The 19,851-nt window shown below is 40.4% G+C and overlaps 1 protein-coding gene and 1 long non-coding RNA gene across 3 annotated transcripts in view; one reads left to right on the plus strand and one right to left on the minus strand.

Moving 5' to 3' along the window:
* The first annotated feature begins 13 nt into the window (after window positions 1–13).
* Window positions 14–6,501, plus strand: LOC135577401 (uncharacterized). Its single transcript, XR_010469193.1, has 2 exons — window positions 14–149; window positions 1,035–6,501. It is a non-coding gene; the product is annotated as an uncharacterized LOC135577401 (long non-coding RNA).
* Window positions 6,502–10,376: 3,875 nt separating this feature from the next.
* Window positions 10,377–19,851, minus strand: part of KIAA0825 (KIAA0825 ortholog) — a 244,823-nt gene continuing 235,348 nt past the window's right edge. The window contains exon 21 of one of the 2 annotated variants that reach the window (XM_065046958.1): window positions 10,377–15,151. In XM_065046958.1, coding sequence (XP_064903030.1) covers window positions 15,031–15,151 — 121 coding nt within the window. In that variant the 3' untranslated portion in view covers window positions 10,377–15,030. The remainder of the gene's footprint in view (window positions 15,152–19,851) is intronic. The other variant, XR_010469181.1, reaches the window with a different exon arrangement.

The raw sequence follows: 19,851 nt of genomic DNA on the forward strand, positions 1-19,851 counted from the left end.
GCGGCGGGGAACCCGGAAGTGGAGTTGGTAGCGCGATGGCGGCCGCGGGGCCGCAGGCCGCGCTTTGAATATTGTGTTCAATTCTGGGCCCCTCACACCAAGAAAGACCTTGAGGTGCTGGAGCGAGTGCAGAGGAGGGAACGGAGCTGGTGAGGGGCTGGAGCACAAGTGTGATGGAGCGGCTGAGGGACCTGGGGGTTCAGCTGGAGAACAGGAGCTGAGGGGAGACCTTCTGATCTCTGAACTGCCTGAAAGGAGCTTGGAGCCAGGGGGGTCGGGCTCTGGTCCCCAGGAACAAGCGCCAGGAGCAGAGGAAACGGCCTCAAGTTGCACCAGGGGAGGTTGAGGTTGGATGTGGGAACAATTTCTTCCCCAAAGGGCTGTGGGGCATTGGAACAGGCTGCCCAGGGCAGTGCTGGAGTCACCAGCCCTGGAGGAGTTGAATAGATGTGCAGATGAGGTTCTCAGGACATGGGGCAATGACTGATTTAGGTTATTGCTGGACTCGATCCTGACAGTCTCTTCCAACTGAAATGATCCTATGAGTCCCCCTTAGCTTAGGAGTTTGTGAAAATACAAAATTTGAGGTAAAGTTTTTCACGTTGGGTGTTTCAGGTGCCTTCAGAAATACACGAGGACAGTGTTGCGTTGGCCTGTGCTAAACCACAGACCGGCACGAGGTGTCCTGGCAACCTCGTTCGGCAGAGCAAGAGGCGTCAAATTATAGAATTGTGGAACGGTTTGTGCTGCAGAGCCCTCCCCAGCTCCCCCAGTGTCCCCCCTGCCATGAGCAGGGACATCTTCACCAGCTCAGGGTGCTCAGAGCCCCGTCCAGCCTGGCCTGGGATGTCTCCAGGGATGGTTCATCTACCACCTCTCTGGCCAACCTGGACCCTTGTTGAGTTTCAGTTTCAGGGGTGGCTTTTTTTTTGCTGCCTTGAGAAGCTTTCCAGGTTTGGTAAAACAACTGCTGAAAACTGGCGTTTTGCAGATGGTCAGTGGAGGTTTCCACCTGTCTTGTTTCCTGTCCCAAGGACAAGCCAAACAAGCAGTGCACCATGCGTGCTACTGAAATGTTCCACCCCTTCTTACCTCCTGGACATCGCTGATGGCCAAATCCAGAACTGGAGCCATGGACCGATGAGGGAGAAGATAAAACGTTTCTCATCGAGGTTGCCCCCAGCTGCTCTACCTGTTACAGCCAAAAGCAGCAAGTGTGTGTGTTTTGCTCTCAATGTCTTTCTGCAACACCCAAGGAACGAATAAGTAAAATATTTTTCTTCTTCAATGCATTAGCTATTATGATGTCATGGAGAACTTGTCCACATTTTACAAATTATATTTGGTATTTTTGTTGCCCCTAAAGTGAGGGTTCTTCACCTGGCGTGCAATAAGACGACCTACACACAGAGCCAAGATGTTTTTCTTTCAGTTCCGCAGATTTGGGTGCTGGGCATTTAACAGAGCCAGCACACCCTTAGTTTCGATTCATCTCATATTTATGGTAACAAGATGCAGTGGGTTGGTGAATAACAATTTCCTTTTCCGCCCATGACTACAGATTCTCATGTTTATGTGTCTGGCTTCATGTTTAAAACATTTAGAAAGGTATTCTAATTAGCATGCTCATTGTTCACAAAGGGGTGTGTATTTTAGTATTATAATTATCTAAGGTAGTTGAAGATTCACCTTTATCTGATTTTCGCTCCAAATTCATGCACATATATGTAAGTTGGCAACCAAAATGGCAAAGCAGAAATTCAGTCGTTCTCCTCTTGGGGCTTTCTCTGCTGTTCTTCAAGGCGAGGTTCTTTTCATGGTTTCAACACAGACCTACATAATTGTTCACTTCGTAACTTTTAGCCCTATCTTTTCGACATCATTTTGAGTTGAGACGCTTGTATTGAGAAGTATTTTTCCCCGTATTTCCACTGTTGAAGTGGTGCTTAGATGTTTGTCTTTTGGTGGGACGTTTGGAACACCGTACAACAGAGCTGTGACTGAGATCCATCAGGTCTGACTGTTACCTGCAGCAGAACCAAAGAACTCTGGGTTGGGGGAGGATATCAAGGAAATTGTTTAATGACCATTTTTTGGTAACTGCGTTGATTTAAGCAACCCTACCCCTCCACCCAAACTTCAGGCCAGCTGTCATCTGAAGTAGTGCTGGGTTGCAAAAGTGAAGTCAACCAGTTGTCAGTATTTTTTGTTGGGTTATTTTTAATTTGGATCCATTTCTTAACCTGGTTCCCCATCATTCTCCATCTCCTGCAGTCTGAATGAAGGAAGGAAAACAGAATCCAAACAACAACAGAAATGAACTAGTAGGATCTTGGCAACAGAAACAAGTTTCAGGGGCAGCTTGCGTGAGCAGGACAGCTGAAAATGGTGCCTGTTTGTGGTCTTTGTACAGCTCTTTATAGTTATAGATCTTGGGAAGGATTCAGGGAGGAAAAGTTTATCAAAATAAGGAGGGTGTAGCATTTTTTTGGAGATGCTTGCAAGCAAAGAACTATTGAGCATAGATCTGAAACTCTTCATATTATGAAGAGGTGGGAGGTTGAAAGGGCATGTCTCCAAGTCTCGATAGAGGACCAGCCCCAAATTACAAACATCAGCAGTGAAGAGGAAACAGAGGTAGCGTGGGGTAAATGGTCATTCGCTGGAAGCTGCGCTTTTATCTTCTGTTTGCATGTAGAACTGTGGCATTCTGGTGTCTTTATAGTGATGTACAGTAACATCAGTAATACCTAAAAAGGTGGAGTGTTTTGATTCTTTTTCAAAATATCTGCTTTCTTCTTCAGTTTTCTATTGCACCTCATGCGAGACCATTCATAGGCAGCTGCCTATATGTTGCTTAAGCCCAGTGTTCTATACCTATTTTTTCATTGCTGGTTGAATGTCAAGTAAGGTTCTTGAGTTTAGTTTTCAGAAATCTGAAGCATGATCATGTACATCTGGAATAGGTGGTGGCTGTGATTTGCCTACACAAAGTGCTGTAGAACGTCAGACGGGTTACAAGTCAGGTCTGCGTTAGTTTCAATTGGGCATCCAAGACTATTAAAACTGCTTTGCCTCAGTTCCAGTTAAAATGTCATTTACTTAAGTGGATTATGTGACGGTAAGTTAAAGTTTGAAGCACTCAGTTGCGGTAGAAGTGAGTTCTGTAAAATATTTTTCGAAACTAGGGTTTTACCCATGTCTGGTACATGGAGATGTATTTCAAAGAACAGAGAGGAAAACAGGCATTGAACTGTTGGTTATTACGTTAGCGCTGCTCATCCCGTGTGGTGTGTGAAACAACAGCCTCCTGCAAAAAGAGTATGTGGCTGTGTAATTAAATCTGTCTCGGGCTGCGTGTTGTTAATGACTGCCAGTGTGTCTTGAGTCCGTGGGAGGCTACAGACCTAGTTAAAACTGGATTCAGCATTTGTTATGTTGTCCTTCAAATCCTATGACTGTAAAGGAAGGGTAGGGAACACAAAGAGGTTAAAAGCACATAGAAATAAAACATCCTTTTGTACAAATTCTTTCCAAATAAGGTGGATTGCACCAACTCGCGCCCAGCCGGGATTGACTCCCCCTCAGACTGTCTGGTTACTCAATCCTGTACGGTTTGACAGATTTTGACACACTTGTGAGCGCAGGTACAAATAGAAAGTGGGGTAAGTTTCAGAGTGGTGCTGCCCAGAGCATGTTACAGCATTCCAGTGTGATCACCATCTCTTACACAGATCAACAACCCTGTTTGCATCCAAAACGAGGTAAAAGAATTGATTCCCCGTGGAGATATTAGTGAAAGCGGAGATGTTGATAATTCAGACCAGAGTTACTTGGTTAAGGTGGCTTTGGAGTGGCTAAAGAGGAGACTGCAGAAGCCTAAGCTGAAAGGCAGTTATCAGGTAGGGGAGAAATGAGCAGAAACGTTCTTTGGGGACTGTCGTCAGGTTTTGGACATATGAGCAATATAGTCATTAATGAGACAGAGATAAGAACTTGACCTGCATCCATTAAATTTGCCGCTAAGTTGAACGGTATTATAAATAATGATCTTGACTAGCGTGAGAGAAATGGGATGAAATTTAACAGCATAAAGTTCATAATCAGGCACTGAAAGAACAGAAAACCTTTGCTATGACCTCATTAGTTAGTATAACAAAGAGGGAAGAGGTCTCTTGTGGGGACATTAAGATCTCTTGAAGATGTTGAGAGACTTGATTTTCTCTGTCTTGCCACAATAGTTAAGCCAATAGTCACTTGTTTACGGATCTGAGAGGCGTTCCTCTTTTTTCTGGTATGAACTAGGCGTCTACCATGTGTTTGCCTGGACTTGATCCCTAAAGGAGTCCTTTCTCTCACTATGCCTTTGTTTTTTCCCTTGCAAAATATAAATGACAAAACAAAGGCCAGCGACTGTGTTCCTTTCCCATGAAACAAATAGGAAACTGAATTTGTAAGAGAGGGAGTTTCAAAGAGAAAAATAGTCAACTGCTAGTCATGTGAAACAGCGGCGACACTGCACTGAAAACAGCACAGAGGGAGAACAATCAAAAATCAAACTCGGAGACAAGACCCAAAGACTTTCAAGAAAGCCACTAAATTAATGATCCTTTGGAAAGAAGGGATGTGCTGGGAAGATGAGATAAACCGGTTGTGTGACCTGGACGAGCAGCTCTGCGAGTGTCTGCAGCAGCGAGACCAGAAAACCTGTTCTCACCAAGGGAGCATGAAATGTTCAGTGCTGCCAGTATGAAAATACTGCCTTTTTAAAAAAATGTAGAGGCAAAAAAAGCAATGCGAAAGAACGGTATTGAACATGCGAGAAGTTATTTTAAGACTTCATCATCATATCTAAAGAGGAGCACACCAGGGGAACCAAATATTTGTCGCGTCTGTGACAAGTGATCATGGTCTGAAGACAGTTCTTATTACAGTAACACAAATACTGCCTTAACAAGGCTTATTTCAAATGGCTGAAAAAAAAAAATGTCAAGTCTCATCAACTCAAAAAAATGAACAGAAAAGCTGAATGAAAATATCATGAATGAAGTCATTTTGAACCCCAAAATGCGAGCTTCCGCTGTTTAATACAGTAGCTTAGTGCAAACGGGGAAGAAGCTCTTATGGCCGTAAATACAAATGCAGAATAAACAGGCAAAAAGGGAATTTGGTAATGGATACCAAAGAAGCTAGGGATTATTTGAAACTTAATTGAGGAAAGAGTGAAAGCATAAATGGGAAAAAGCTGCAAAATGCAGTATTTTTTTAATTCCCCTTCTCTGTAACACAGTCTTCACGGCGGGCTTTTTGTTGTCCTGGACTTTATTTGTTTCTATTGATTTTATTTACATTTTTTGCCTTTTTAAAAGCTCCCTGCGAAACTTCAACTGGCAGAAAGACACTGAGACATAAAGCAAGATAGGACAAGAAATCAGGAATGACAGAAGGCGCCTTGTCTTTTCTTTTTTATTTCCTATTTTCTTTATACCGCCCGCTCACAATTAAAACTTCATCTCCTCCAGATGACACACAGAAGGTGGGCATGATTTTAGAAGCAGCTGATAGATGATTGTAGCAAGTAGGATGTCTTGATTTTAACAGCTATCCTGCAGCGCAGCTTTCATAAGCAGTTGTTAAATCCTCCTGTGGTTCGGTGCTGGTGGAACACCGCAGCCCTTTCTTCAGAATTACCTACATTTCTGCTTCCAGCGCTTGACAATGCAAAGTATTAACATCTTCAGTTCTCAGACAGATTTCTGCTGGGTAAGAGCAGGTGAAACCTCGCAAACGCAGTTCAAACAGGGGCACCCGGCCATGCTGGGGCCGATCGCTGTTATTTTATGTGGGTTGGATTTACATTTGCAGTAAATGTGAAGCAGTCTGTTTATTCCACTTGAGCTTTGCGTTCAGTCTGGTTTAGGAATCCTTTGCTATGAGAAACATGCAAAGAGAAGAATCCTGTGAAAAAGTGCATTGTACTTTCGCTGTGTCCTACTGACCGTCTCATTGCGCCTCCTTTGTAAAAATCACAAGATATTACTTAACGCCGAGCAACGCGTTTGCACAAGAGACCTCGCAACCCAGCAGCTTCAACCCAGCTCTTATCATGCACAGGTCTGGAAAACATATACATTTCTTTAATCTTAAAAATGAAACTTTTTTGGGTTTTTTTTGGTCAATTGAAACTACTATTTCCAGAGGTTAAAAAATAAACACGTAGTCTTGTCATCTAGCAGTTGCGTTTAAGAGTAGCAACCTTTAGGTTGTGTGATGCTTGGGAAAAGTTATCGTGTGTCTTCTGGGCCACAAAGATTCTTTCTGAGACTAATTCCAAAAGAAAATATACTGTGAAAACAAAACGACTCTTAAGGATTCCTTTTGTGGTTTGTTTTCATTCATTCTTCTGGCTTGATGTTGATGAAATAGGCTTTTTGAGTACCGTGCATAAATACTGAGTATACGCTTCATGAAAAATAAAAATACGCTAACTTTCCCGACAAAGATGATGTGTTACCTTTTGTAAAACACTTTTCACAAGAATTAAATTAGAAACTTTTTAAAAAGTGAAATACTGAGAACTCATGAAAAACCAGCTTTGTTCTGAAGTGCTCTGCAAGACTGAAAAACCTTTTTTTTGGCCTGAAAATTTTCTTTAATTCAAAATTCGTATTCTGCTTGTTGTTTACACCCCGAATCTGTTTCTGTGTCTTATTCCTGGATAATTTATTTTGGTTCCTGCTATTGTGCCAAAAGTATGATACACAAATATTCTCAAATTTGTCTTTAGCAGTTTTTGCTGAAACTCGAACATACATAAATCTGTCGTGACATTCACTCTTATGCTTCTTTATATGTTCTTGAGAGTTTTTACAGTCTGTTATGTCTTTGTTTTTCACTTACTGCTCTTGCATTTGTTGTAAAGATTAAATATACGTGATCTATATTTCAAGTTACCACTCCTAATTCTTTGGTCCTGTATATAGTTCAAAGAAATGCCAGACTGGTATGAAAAGTTTTGGTGCAATGAAACACAGATTGAAAGCAATGCTATTGACAGAACTTTATGGTCTGTGTTCTACTATTTACTCTGCAGATATATGGGTTTACGATGTAAACCTTGTCAAGTTATTTCACCGCTGTTACATGTGCAAACAATTTAATTGTACTTTGGATTTTGAAATATTGGCTCTCAATATATGATTGCATGATTTATTTTTGCAAGAATGTACTTAGCGTACCTATAATTTTTCTGTGCCAAACTATCAATCCCTCAACTCCACAAATGATTTTTGAATAAATTATGCATGTAAGAGCAGATGACTGCTCCAGGGTGTTATATAACTTTTTAAAAAAAATTGTACAACTGTCATCTAAACAATTTGTGCACACTTAAAATGCAAAACCCAACACATGTACCTTTTCCGTTATGTAGTTTAAGTGCACCTTTTGGAGCTCGATTTGGAAGAGTGAGATCCCTGAAAAGGCACAGCACATAAGATTCTTCCCACTTCTAACCATGGAAGGAGTGTTTTATCAGTGAGAGACCTGACGAAGCTGAACTGAGAAATAATGATAGACCATTTAAGTAGAGAGATTTAGATTTAATTGTTTTCTATAGTGCCTATAGCCATGATGGGCACTTTTTACAATGACTAAACTCACAAAGTACTTTGCTACTGGCCCTTCTTGTGACTTTATCAATGCCCAGATGGCTTGTGCCGATTGTCACTTATTGGCCAATCATCATTCTGGATGGAAAGAAACAAAAACAGCAACAACAACAAAAAAATTAATATCATAATATAAGCGTAATAATAAAAAACAAACAATCTCTTGTCCGTCCTGTCCTCTCCTTAAAACAAAAGAAGCTCTTAGAAACATCTTGGTATGTCTCACCCTGAGGCTTGTCAGCCGGGCATTTGTCTGCGCAAATGTCAAAGAGTGTGGTCTTAAAATGCAAAATCTTTAACCAAAAAAGTGACTGCTGGGTCTGGAGAACTACTGCTCTGCATATACCAGATACCCTTTGGGACAGTTCATCACTTCCTATGTATTTTGTACATTGCTGCGTACGTCGTGGTCGTGGCCTCATCTGGAAGAGGCAGGAACAGTCATAAAACTGGAGAAAACCGACAGACTGAGCGAAAATTGGGTGAGGAGGGGAGGGAAGGAAAACGAAAGGTCGGTTTTGGTTCACAAATGCAAGAACTGCACCAGGACCTTTAAAAGATGGAAAACTGAACTGCATTCTCTGACTCGTGAGCTTGGAGGTGTCTGTGCTCTGATACCCACATCTGGTGGAGCTTCCGTCTGGTTCAGCAACGTCAGTTCATGGGTCGTTGTCAGAAATATTGAAGGTTAATTGTCTGCAGAGGAGGCCAGATGATTAACATCACACATTTGCATTGTGTTAATGCAACAACCTCCATCGGTCCGCCCATTCATCCCATTTCTCTCACTCTAGTCAGATTTGGGATCCTCCCAAAGCCACATCTGGTTTGCTGTAGGAAGTAATCTGTTTGCTAGTCCACACGCCAGAACAAAAACCACCTGCCATTTCGACCCCTTATCTCCCAATGTTCGTTCCATCCTCTAGAGGGAAAGCGTAACCTTAACCCACATAATAAAACCCGCTTAAGACATATTTATTATTTAGAACAAGAAGATACCAATGAAGAGCCCAGAACATTGATCGGGTAGTGAGGTGACTGCGAACTGGCTGAAGGGAAGAAGCCAGAGAGTCGTGGTCAATGGGGCAGAGTCCATTTGAGGCCTGTATCTAGTGCAGTGCCTCAGGGGGCAGTGCTGGGACCAGTACTATTCAATATATTCATCAGTTACTTGGATGAGGGAATAGAGTGACTGTCAGCAAGTTTGCTGGTGACACCAAGCTGGGAGGAGTGGTGACACTGGAAGCTGTGCTGCCATCAGAGACCTGGACAGGCTGGAGAGCTGGGCAGGAAAAATTGAATGAAATAGAACAAGGGCAAGTGTAGAGTCTTGAATCTGGGCAGGAACAACCCCAGGTTCCAGTGTAAGTTGGGGAATGACCTATTAGAGAGCAGCGTAGGGGAAAGGGACCTGGGGGTCCTGGGGACAGCAGGGTGACCATGAGCCAGCACTGGGCCCTTGTGGCCAGGAAGGCCAATGGGACCTGGGGTGGGTTAGAAGGGGGTGGTCAGTAGGTCAGAGAGGTTCTCCTGCCCCTCTGCTCTGCCCTGGGGAGACCACACCTGGAATATTGTGTCCAGTTGTGGCCCCTCAGTTCCAGCAGGACAGGGAACTGCTGGAGAGAGTCCAGCGCAGCCACCAAGATGCTGAAGGGAGTGGAGCATCTCCCGTGTGAGGAAAGGCTGAGGGAGCTGGGGCTCTGGAGCTGGACAAGAGGAGACTGAGGGGGGACTCATTCCTGGGGATCAATATGGAAAGGGGGAGTGTCAGGAGGATGGAGCCAGGCTCTTCTGGTGACAACCAGTGACAGGACAAGGGGCAATGGGTGCAAACTGGAACATAGGAGGTTCCACTGAAAGAGAAGAATCTTGTTGGGGGTGAGGGTGGCAGAGCCTGGCCCAGGCTGCCCAGGGGGTTGTGGAGTCTCCTTCTGTGCAGACATTCCAACCCGCCTGGACACCTTCCTGTGTAACCTCATCTGGGTGTTCCTGCTCCATGGGGGGATTGCACTGGATGAGCTTTCCAGGGCCCTTCAACCCCTGACATTCTGGGATTCTGTGACATATGGAACAACTCCTTAAAGGTGCTTTTTCTGGAATATCAGAGAGGTGAAATTCCGAGTGGAAATAACTACTGCATTTCTTGAATTATAACCTTGCAGGTGGTTAGTCTGAATTTTACATTTATTAGGTTCTTGGTTCTCTAAGAGCGTGTATCAGGTTAAAGAATGCATAGGTTTTATTGATATGTAGGTAGGTGTTTGTAGGTTGTGAAAACAGATGTGCTATGAATTTCCAAGCGTAAATTAAAAGTTCAGAGAACTTAAAGGAAATAAAACCTGGGGCAAAACACATTAGTTTTAGTAAAAAGCATAAATAACTCACGGACAGCAACGCATAGAAATAGCTCCCAGTATCACGTCTAACACAGGTAGGTTAGAACAATGCAAAAACATCGATATTACAAAATGCATGTGGGATATTAGGAGCAGAAGTGTTCAGACAACCTTAAATCTGAAATTATTAACCACGTAGGACCTATAACACTTTAAGTCTTTATGAGTTAGGCTAGAAAGTGAATTATCTATCCATGTAGAACTGAGTGCCAGCAGTGCCCACATCCTAAATTATAATAAAAATTAATCAGTAGGTTTTTAAAGGATTCCTGAAAGACAATATTGAGGTGGAAACAAAACAGAGTCAAGATGACACATGAAGATCTATTTAATACTATTTCTTTATCTAAATATCCAAAAGTTAGTAGACTTTTTACATGGATTATGCGTTTACATGGATTTACACAGATTATGGGACAAAAAATGAAGTACTTGCACGTTAGGTAATTACAAAGTTTTTTAAATTTAAATTTACAAAATTTACCAAAGTTACTTGTGTAAAGATATTGCTGTCCTCTAGTGAATCCATCTAGGGACAAAATATATATTTGACCATATCATTAACACTTACTTTAAGGAACACATCTGGGTGTATTGCTAACCATTGATCGTTTCCTAATGCACGAGTCCTTGTTTAACAATGTGATCACCATTATGTGGTTAAGTGAAGAGATGTAACTCAGGGCTGTTGTAGACATTGAGCTGTCTATTGATGCCGTGGCCGATTTACTGCGGAGACTGGGTAATGAGCTGTTTTACTTTGCTTTCTTCAGTAGGAAACATTATAAAGTATCTCCTCAGAGATGGTTGCAACCTACTAGCAGCTGAAGTTGTCAAGAATCTGAAGGACTTGATCTGGTAGTCATCAAATTTGCACTGGCCATGACTTGAGTTGTCAGCTTAGGGATAGTTGTCTACTAAACGTAGACCTAAAATCTTAATTAGTATCATCACTTCATGCCATTAGTACTTGGAAATTGCAATTTTTTCCTGTGACACTTGTTATAGAATCAATTTTTCAGAAAAAAAAGAAGAAAGGGTTTGGATTTATTTTTGATTTTTTGCATGATTCCTGGCCTTTCAGAATGTTTTTTCGCTAGCTCCGTATAATTGTTTCACTTGCTGCAATAATAACTGGCAGTCTATTCTCAAATGCTGTTGTAGAGAGGAATAATCTGGTTCCTCCACCATCTTTCTGATGGGTATTACAAGGCCCTCAGTGATACCCAACCTGCTCAAGACCTTGGTGCTTTTCTTGTACTGCCTGGGAGTCCAAAAGTAGAGGAAAAAGCAAGTTTGCCCTTGCCCGTTTCCTCGGCATTGCACTTAAAATAGGTTTAGAGCTTCTATTTCCACCTGCACTATTTACAACATGGTTTTGCACCAGCCGAGACCTCCACAAGATCTATATGCTCATGTAGGCCATCAGGTTACTCTCCCATTTCACGCCTAATTGGGCAACGTGTCTAATTCCTCAGTCTTTTGAATAGTCTTTGAATAGTGTCTGTCACTAAAAAGAGAAAAATCGCACGAATTTTAAGGAGTTCCAATAAAGTAGTTTTCTACCAGCCTATAATTGGTATCTTACCCTGGCTGAGAGGGAAACGGGGTATTTCTGCCAGAGGAAGCTAATTGGAAGGAGCAGCGTCGCGCCTGCCTGGCACCGCTGTGAGGATGCAGAGATTAATCGGCTTTGTTGCCTGTGGTCTCTCCAAAAACCCTTTCCTAAAGTAAAGCGCGATCTACGGGGCACCGTTCGTCAGGACAGCAGTCGCTAAAAGGCAGGGCTATGTCTTAGTGCCTGGCTTTTCCCAAAATTCTCTTTCTCTTCTGTCCTCCTCCAGTTTCATTGGCATTAATGCTGTCTCAGTTTTGCCCAGATTCTAATTTTATCAGCTGCCTTTCAAAAGTAGCAAGATGTTAAGATTTGGAGCACCCTCAACAGGATAATAAACAAATGTAATTAGAGATATTCCATGCCATGAAGTCTCCCATTTAAGCCCGTTTCATAAAAAGAGCTAAACATAATAAAATGTTAAAGGAGAATTAGGTGTAAGCATTAATGACACCGCACAGTTACCTGGTTTGTGCCATCTGACCCAATTCATTATTATAAATATAATAATTTCCCTTTAAGCTGACTCAGCTGAGCCATGAGGACAGATTTTCCCATTCGGAAAGGTCTGTTGTGCACAATAGACTTTAATTCTTATTTCTGATGACCTTTCTAGGAGCAGTTAACGTGCTTGGATTGCAGTGGTTGTGCAGCTCAGGTCCCACACTTGGGGGATCAAATCGGGCTCCAGTTACCTTCATTTACTGAGGATAAATGTAAATATGAGATGCTCTTGGATCAACAAAGAGCCAGCACATAAAATACAAAAGCAAAACATTGCAGCTTTATCAGCCCATCACTCTGCAAAATGAAATTAATCCTAAGCCCATTTTAGAATCAGCAGAACTTAAGAATACAGAACTACTGTTTTACTAAGAAAAGCCAAAGAAAGCAGCAATCTGTTGTACTAATTTTAGTCCTAATTTTACACACCTCACAATGTAAAAACGATCAGTTCTTTCAAATGTCTTTCATTTTCCTTCAATTAAGGGTTTAAGTTTAAGGTAAGCAGTCTTGATTAATTAATGGTATGTCATTTAGCAATCTTATACAACTCTTATTATTACTGTAATTTCAGTGAAAAAATGTGAATGTTGCAAAAGTACCTATTCAGCGTAAGTGATGTTGCCAAGATGATGGGTTTCTATACCCCGAAGGTCAGTTAATAGAATCACTACATTTCCAACCAACCAACCTCTGCTGTTTCTCAGTAAGGACCAAGGAACAAGTTCAGTCCCAAACCCACATTCAGATTCTCTAAAAGATGTACATATAGAAAGAGATTTGGACAAGAAAAACATCCAAATCAAATACTGTGCAAAGGTTCAGCTTTTATTCTGGCTGGTTATTCTGTCTTGTCAGGTCCACGTTGGTCAAGATTGTAAATATACTCCAGCTAAGAAAGACAACATTTTCCTAGTGCTACCCAGTGGATTACTGCTGAATTAATCTGGCAGGGTGAGAAGGGAGGAAGGGGCATAAAGAATTTATTTAAAAATATATACATATGTATATATTATATGACTGTTTACAGCTTATTCCAGAACCAGGTATGTTGTGAATTTAAAGGATAACAACCAGTTTGGAATAACTCCCCATTTCAGAGCGAGGGTTGTTGCTCTGGGTTCGCTTATGTCACTCACAAAGCTCATCCTATTCAGAATAAGTGTCTCCCAGAAGTGGAATTTGCTGTATGTGACCACACAAAAAGCGGGTTATGCACAACAGATTTTGATAAAATAGGAAAGAATATTGTAAACTCCAGATTTTGTGTTCACTAACACTTTATTAGCGTGGCTTGGAGCATGTGTGCCTCATTGTGACAACACCGTACCTGCCGTCGTAGGCAATCCCTACAGCCATGTGTTTGGTCTTAAGACCACAGTTAATCTTCAAAGGTGAAATAGAAAGCAAAGATAAAGTTTTTACACTTCATCGCTTCTTTATGATCTGAAATGGCCACATCAGCAGCAGAGGGAAAAGTCTGGTTTATTCTTTAAATACTACTTTTAGCATTTTTGAAGTACCGGTGCCTCAGAGCCCTTTTGTTGCTTTGGAGGTGCAAGATGGACCAGTCCCCATTTTCATTGTAAATGGTTTGCTATTATATATACATGATAAAAAAAAAAAATAACAGGAGCAATTAAGAGGAGGAAAAAGTGCATTTCATATTAGGCCCTACAGCAGCATTAGTGAAATGGTTACCCATGCTGCTGGTGAAGTTTTTGGGAAAAAAATGTGTCCTCCTCCTATTCGAGTGGCCCGAATTATGTCCATAGTGGCATCTATACGATGTGATGCGAACAGGAGCAGCTGCAGCTCAGATTGCAGCCTGAACAAGACCCGGCCGGGGCCCTTAATCATCCGTTCCCTTGGACCTCCAGTGCAAGAAACAAACAGAAAAGTGATGGATAGTTTCTGCAGAGCTACGGAAATATTAACTGCACCTTGTGTATGAAAATTACTGTCACAACAGCCACCTAACTCGGCTGTTTTTAGTCTTTGGGGAATGAATTTTACTGAAAAGAAGAATATTTAATATTTGGAAAATCTGAATATCAGACAGGGCTTACTCTGAAGATCAAATTGTACCATGTTTATCAGAAATAAATATCGCGTTCTTTATCATTTTCTTAGTTCGCTATTAGGATGGTCCTTCGAGCGCTGCCTGCAGATAATTCTTCTAAATCAAAAGATGCATAAAAAGATCTCCAAACTTTCGATGCTGCTAATAAGCTTCTCTATAATGTGTCTTTTAAGCCATAACACACACCAGATGCCACGTCAGGATTTGCAAGGGCGATGAAGCTGGTGCAGCTTTGCTTGGGACTAATGGCCACGGGTGCTCATTCTGGCGCAACTCACAGCGCTGCAGACCCGTGGCCAAAACCCGTGCTTTTTCCATAAATTTTGGCTGATTTAATGGCAGGACCAACTGGAACACAAGCGCTAAGGGAGAGAAAAGGTCCTTGAGCGACACAACCGTGGTCTAAATGGTAGGTAGAACCACATCATGGGTGTTTGCTTAGCGCGTGTCCAAAGCTGCATTATTTTCAGAGCGAGTTTTACGTTTCCAAAGGAGTTCTGGGTTTGCCATTCAGGTTTATGCCTCCGCAGTATCGAGATACACCTGCCTTGTTCTGTGACATTTTCATGTATTTTTGCTCGTTTTACGCATGTGTGAACAATCGCTGCCTGGTTGGGGTGACTAGACAGTAACAGAGGAACATTATTTAGTTTAAAACTCCTACTCAAGATACATATTCCTGAGCTTTCTAGTCCTGTCAGTTATAACTAAGCCATTAAGTTAATCATGTTGAATCCAGAAAAAGGTGCTACCCGAAACCTGTCAGGGTAATTGTTCTTTATCCGCCGAAGTAGGAGTGCTCTGTGTCAAGTAAACATTTTTTAAGTGTTCCACCATAACCTTCTCCTCATCTTCAATATCTGCACCTTCTTGCATCTCCCACCTGAAAGAAAAATAGTTTTTATTAATTTTTTGTGTGTTTTAAGCCAGGCTTTAGAACAAGCAAGCGACTACCGGAGAAAAACTGGAAAAGCCAATGGCATTTTGGAAGCCGAGCACGTGTTCTCAGCGCTGCGAGTCCGCAGGGAAAACTCAAGCACCACCCGACATCCAGCCCAAATATTTAATGTGAATGGTCATTGTTCTCTCGCAGTGAGGATAATGTATTGCAAAATACCACAAAACTGACCGGCTTTGTTTCTTTAACCATCAGGTACACCCGTCACACCAAAACCCATCACATTCTTCCCTCTCTCCACGTGAACACTCAATTCTAGTTTAGGATAAAGTCCTAATACCATTAAAATGGAAAAAGTGAAAAATATGAAGGTGATTTTGTTTTTTTTTTCTTTTGTAGTTAATTAAATATGAAACCTTAAGAGTCACACAGCATTCCCTTGCAGAAAATCAGGATAATAAATGCAGAAATAGTGCTGATACACCGTCAGCTAAACTTTGTATCGCTCTAATTATGCCTAGATAATGCTCAGTAATGTGGCTCTATCTCTTTTACAAATTCGTGGATATTTAAGAGTTTGATATCCCTCTAATATTAATCTCTTTCTGTTCTAAGTAGATAATACAGCATAGGCTCCCAGTTCAGACCAGCTGAAGACAAAAGGTAAAGCATGAATGCCGAACACAGAAATCATATTTTCAAGTGTTAAATCCAGTAGATTATAAATGAGCCATAGGATGATCCTGTAAAGTAGGAGACGTGTAGAGAAGCAGCGGAACAAAGGCTGCTTTTAGGAAACCGATGTCAGGAGCAATACTTTAATCCTGTCCCCACACTTATTAGGTTCTCATTCAGACTGCGAAAACCAGAAGCCGTGTACAAGTTTAGATTGGTGAATAAATCAAATATAATGCAGAATGGTGGGAAGTGTATATTGCTTTCACCATATTTATTTGCTAAAAAAGAGGACCGTCATTACTGGCAATAAAGCATGGTGTGCACTTCTTGTAACTGTATTTAAAAGCTTACAAAAAACAGAAAAAGAACAAGTGCTCTGTAGTACAATCTGATTGCTAAAACACAGTTAGGAAAAATATATTCAATGAACATGTATAAATTAGCATATATACATCATGCCTTTACCTTAAAACCTGAATCTGACAAGCCACATTACTGCCTGGAGTGAGGAAGCATCAGAACAAGCAAAGCGTACTATGAATAAAATTATAAATACCGCATGTCTATGATCAAAGTTTTGGAATAATTAACTTCCTATTACTGCATACTACTGTCATACTTAACCTAATCTGAATATTAACATTAGGTGCAATTAATTGCTACTGTGTCTCTCTGCTTCATTCTCCTCCCAGGTGAGTGCTGTAGAACAGGGTGACTGGTTTCCCTTCTTCCTTTTGCTAATGTACCTTTTCAAACACAGGAAGAAGTTGTGCGAGCCTTAATTTGAATTTATGGTCCTCAGAGCCATTCCAAAACACCACTTTACCAGTCAAATTGATTCATTTTTAATTAATTTGATTTGTTGCGTATTTTTAAGTAGAGGAGCCGTTTGCTCAGAAGGACGACAACTGGAAATGCTAAACGCGATACATTCAAAACAGTTATTGCTGGAGGTATAACACGGAAATCTGGCAGTGTTGGCTAATGGAAGCTTAGCAATAAATCAGCAGATTCCTTTTAAAGATAGTGACTTCATACTTGTCAGCACATTTCATTGAATCTTTAAACGTTAGTGTTGGTAAAAATCTTCAATGTCATCCAGTTTGGACATTCTTTACTGTTCACTTTATAACAAGTTATTACTAATACATTACATTATCATTTTATCAAAAAGCAGGCTATTTTTAAAGCATTTAAGCAGGTCCAATGAGGATTAAAATGCCTTCTATGCGTTCGCTTAGCAGTATCCGTGAATTAAAGAACTATGAAATGAGCCTGACAAACACCTGGTCCCTCAGCTAATTTTCCCCTCTCATGTTTGAAGTCTGGGGACAATATCGCCTTTTAAAAGACAGAAAGCAAGAAGGCCAGAACGTATCTTTGCTGTTCTCAACGGGATGAGAAACCACTCGGTTGTGTTCAAGTGGAAGAAGAGTCAACATTTCTATTCAAAAATTTGTCCAAAGTAGAACATGTTTTTACTAGCATGTCTAAAATGTGCAACAATTGTTTTGGCAATAGTAATTGGTACAAATCCAACTAGCCAGTTCAAGTAATGTGGATGTGAATGAAATTACCATCATGAATTACTTTTGAAATGCAAGGTTCGCCAGTGGGACAGCCAACCTGCTCACCTCTCTTATTTCAAGTTATTAGTAATGTAGCTCTTAGAGAAATGTTCCAAATCTGTTGTATTTTAGTCTGGCTATATCTCAGAAGAATGAGTAAAATCAGCACTTTGAAAGGGCACTGGAATTATTTGAACCAATCCATCGTATCACCATCTACATTTTTGCTTAAAGTACCTACAATATGATGAGTCCAAGTGCCCAGAAAGCCCAGCTTCCAGTATATTCCTCATATTTAAAAGAAAGCATACGTTTAGAATAAAATGTCATCGCTTTTGTAATCTTCAGGGTAGCACTGCAAGTTTTCCGGCCAATACTGCCTGTGCACTTACAGAATTAAACATTTGAAATCTGTTTTCAAAATTCGCTGAAATCTCGAATAATGCAGAAGGCACATTGTGTGTAAATTGCCTAAAAACTTGTCTCTGAATGCTGTTCCTTTCTGTGTTGAATGTGGCTAAAGAAAGGAAAGACATGTAGCAATGGATCCATGTGCTATCCCTATAATTAATATCAATACACCATTTATATAAATGGGTATAGAGGGCTGTGCAGAGATAAATATGTTTTTGTGCCAGGTGATACACTTGCTGCTTTGATTTTCTGTTGCGATATTGCATTTATGTCGTAAATTGTGGAATTATTCCTATGACGGCACCTTTGAAAAACCATAATAGGGACTATATGTTACATTTAGGTGCTTGTTAGAGATCAAAAGGAAGTACATGCTGTTGATACCAAAGCAGTAGTATATTAAGTCAGAAATAAAACACACAGTGTAGCATGTATGTAGGATTACCAAAAGTGACAATGACTTTACCTGTAGCAGATTGCCACATTTTAGGAAATTTCATTAGGTTTAATAGATACTATTTAATTAGTTACTAAGTTTGCTATTACTGGTCATTATTTAAAACAGTGTGTGGAGATTATAGGGTAAAAAATATGTAAAAAATTAAAAGCAAGAATAAACATGAACAAAATTGAAATAAAACATAAGAAGGCTTTTCAACTCAGATGTATTTTGAACTGTGAAAAATTTCCGTATTAATATTATTTGAGAGACTAACCATACCCTTTCCTTAAGCTTACACAAAACAACGTCTAAAAAGTGAACAGTTTACAGAGTTTTCTAGTGGTATTTTATTTATTGCTAATAGTGCTTATGCAATGTTTTGTTATCTGTTGACTTTCTTAATGTCTTGAAAAATGTTGCATCACATGTAACTCTATGGAAGGAACAAAATAGAAAGGAAACCAATGACACCATTGTTATTTCCCGTGGAAAAGCTAATATCTCAGGTCCGCTTGTATGGAAGTGCTGGGAAATGATGAAGCATTAACTGATAGCCAAAAACATGCATTTCCATATTGAATTATAGCAATATTTAATAATTGCTCTGCAACAGCAATGGGTTTGACACTGAGCTAAGAAGATGACATAATTCACATCTAACCTATTAGTAAATCAGATGCAGACAGTGCCATTCAAACACCCTAACATGGGTAAATATTCAGACTTCAAGCACCGCAAGCTCTTAAGCTTATCTGTTTTTAATGTGAATTACCACTGTTTTCAAGAGGAATTTTGATAAAAACACAAGGAGAGAGGGTCTTCTGTCAAGTATTATGTAAGAAGGCAAGAGTGAGGGAAAAAAAACATGAAAAAGGTGCTTAAACTTAACTTACATTCCCTTTTATCTTTATGTGGTTTAAGAGTCATTTCATGTAACTTACAATAAAATATTTTCCACATATTCACCTTAAATTTCTTCAATAAACAGTTTTGCTGTAATTTTCCAACCCCTGCCTAAACGCATTTATTTATAAATAACACTGTAAACTGAAGGAGGCGAAAGAAAGCAATAGTTTGTGCTTAAACAACTAATTGATGCAATTTTGTGAAATTGAGATGGAATTAATCCCATTGTTTATTGGGTGCAGATATTCTGCACGGGACCTCACCCTCATACGCTCTGTGGCATATTCTTGTAGGGTATTCTTGTGGCATATGCCAGCTGTGGCATATTCTTGTAGGGTATATATTATAAATTTAAATGTACATGTTTATTTTATTCCAAAATAAACTTACACATTTAACTGTATTAGAAGATTGCCAAGAAAGTCAGTAGTGTTCTCTACACCGGGCAGAGAAATCGTGCAGTTAAATAAAATACAATATCTTGCTGCCAGCTCATAGAGCATTTTAATTAATTACTTTTGTGCTTCCTGAAGTGCACGAGAGACACAACTGTGGATTAAGCTATTTCAGGGCAGTGAAACGATTGTTTTATCAATGTCTAGCATGTTATACTTCGCCACCAGACAAGAAATCTCAGCAGCTGGTATCTTGTTTGACATTTTTAAGTAATAGAACAT

Source organism: Columba livia, chromosome Z (assembly GCF_036013475.1).
Source record: "Columba livia isolate bColLiv1 breed racing homer chromosome Z, bColLiv1.pat.W.v2, whole genome shotgun sequence".
Lineage (NCBI taxonomy): Eukaryota > Metazoa > Chordata > Aves > Columbiformes > Columbidae > Columba > Columba livia.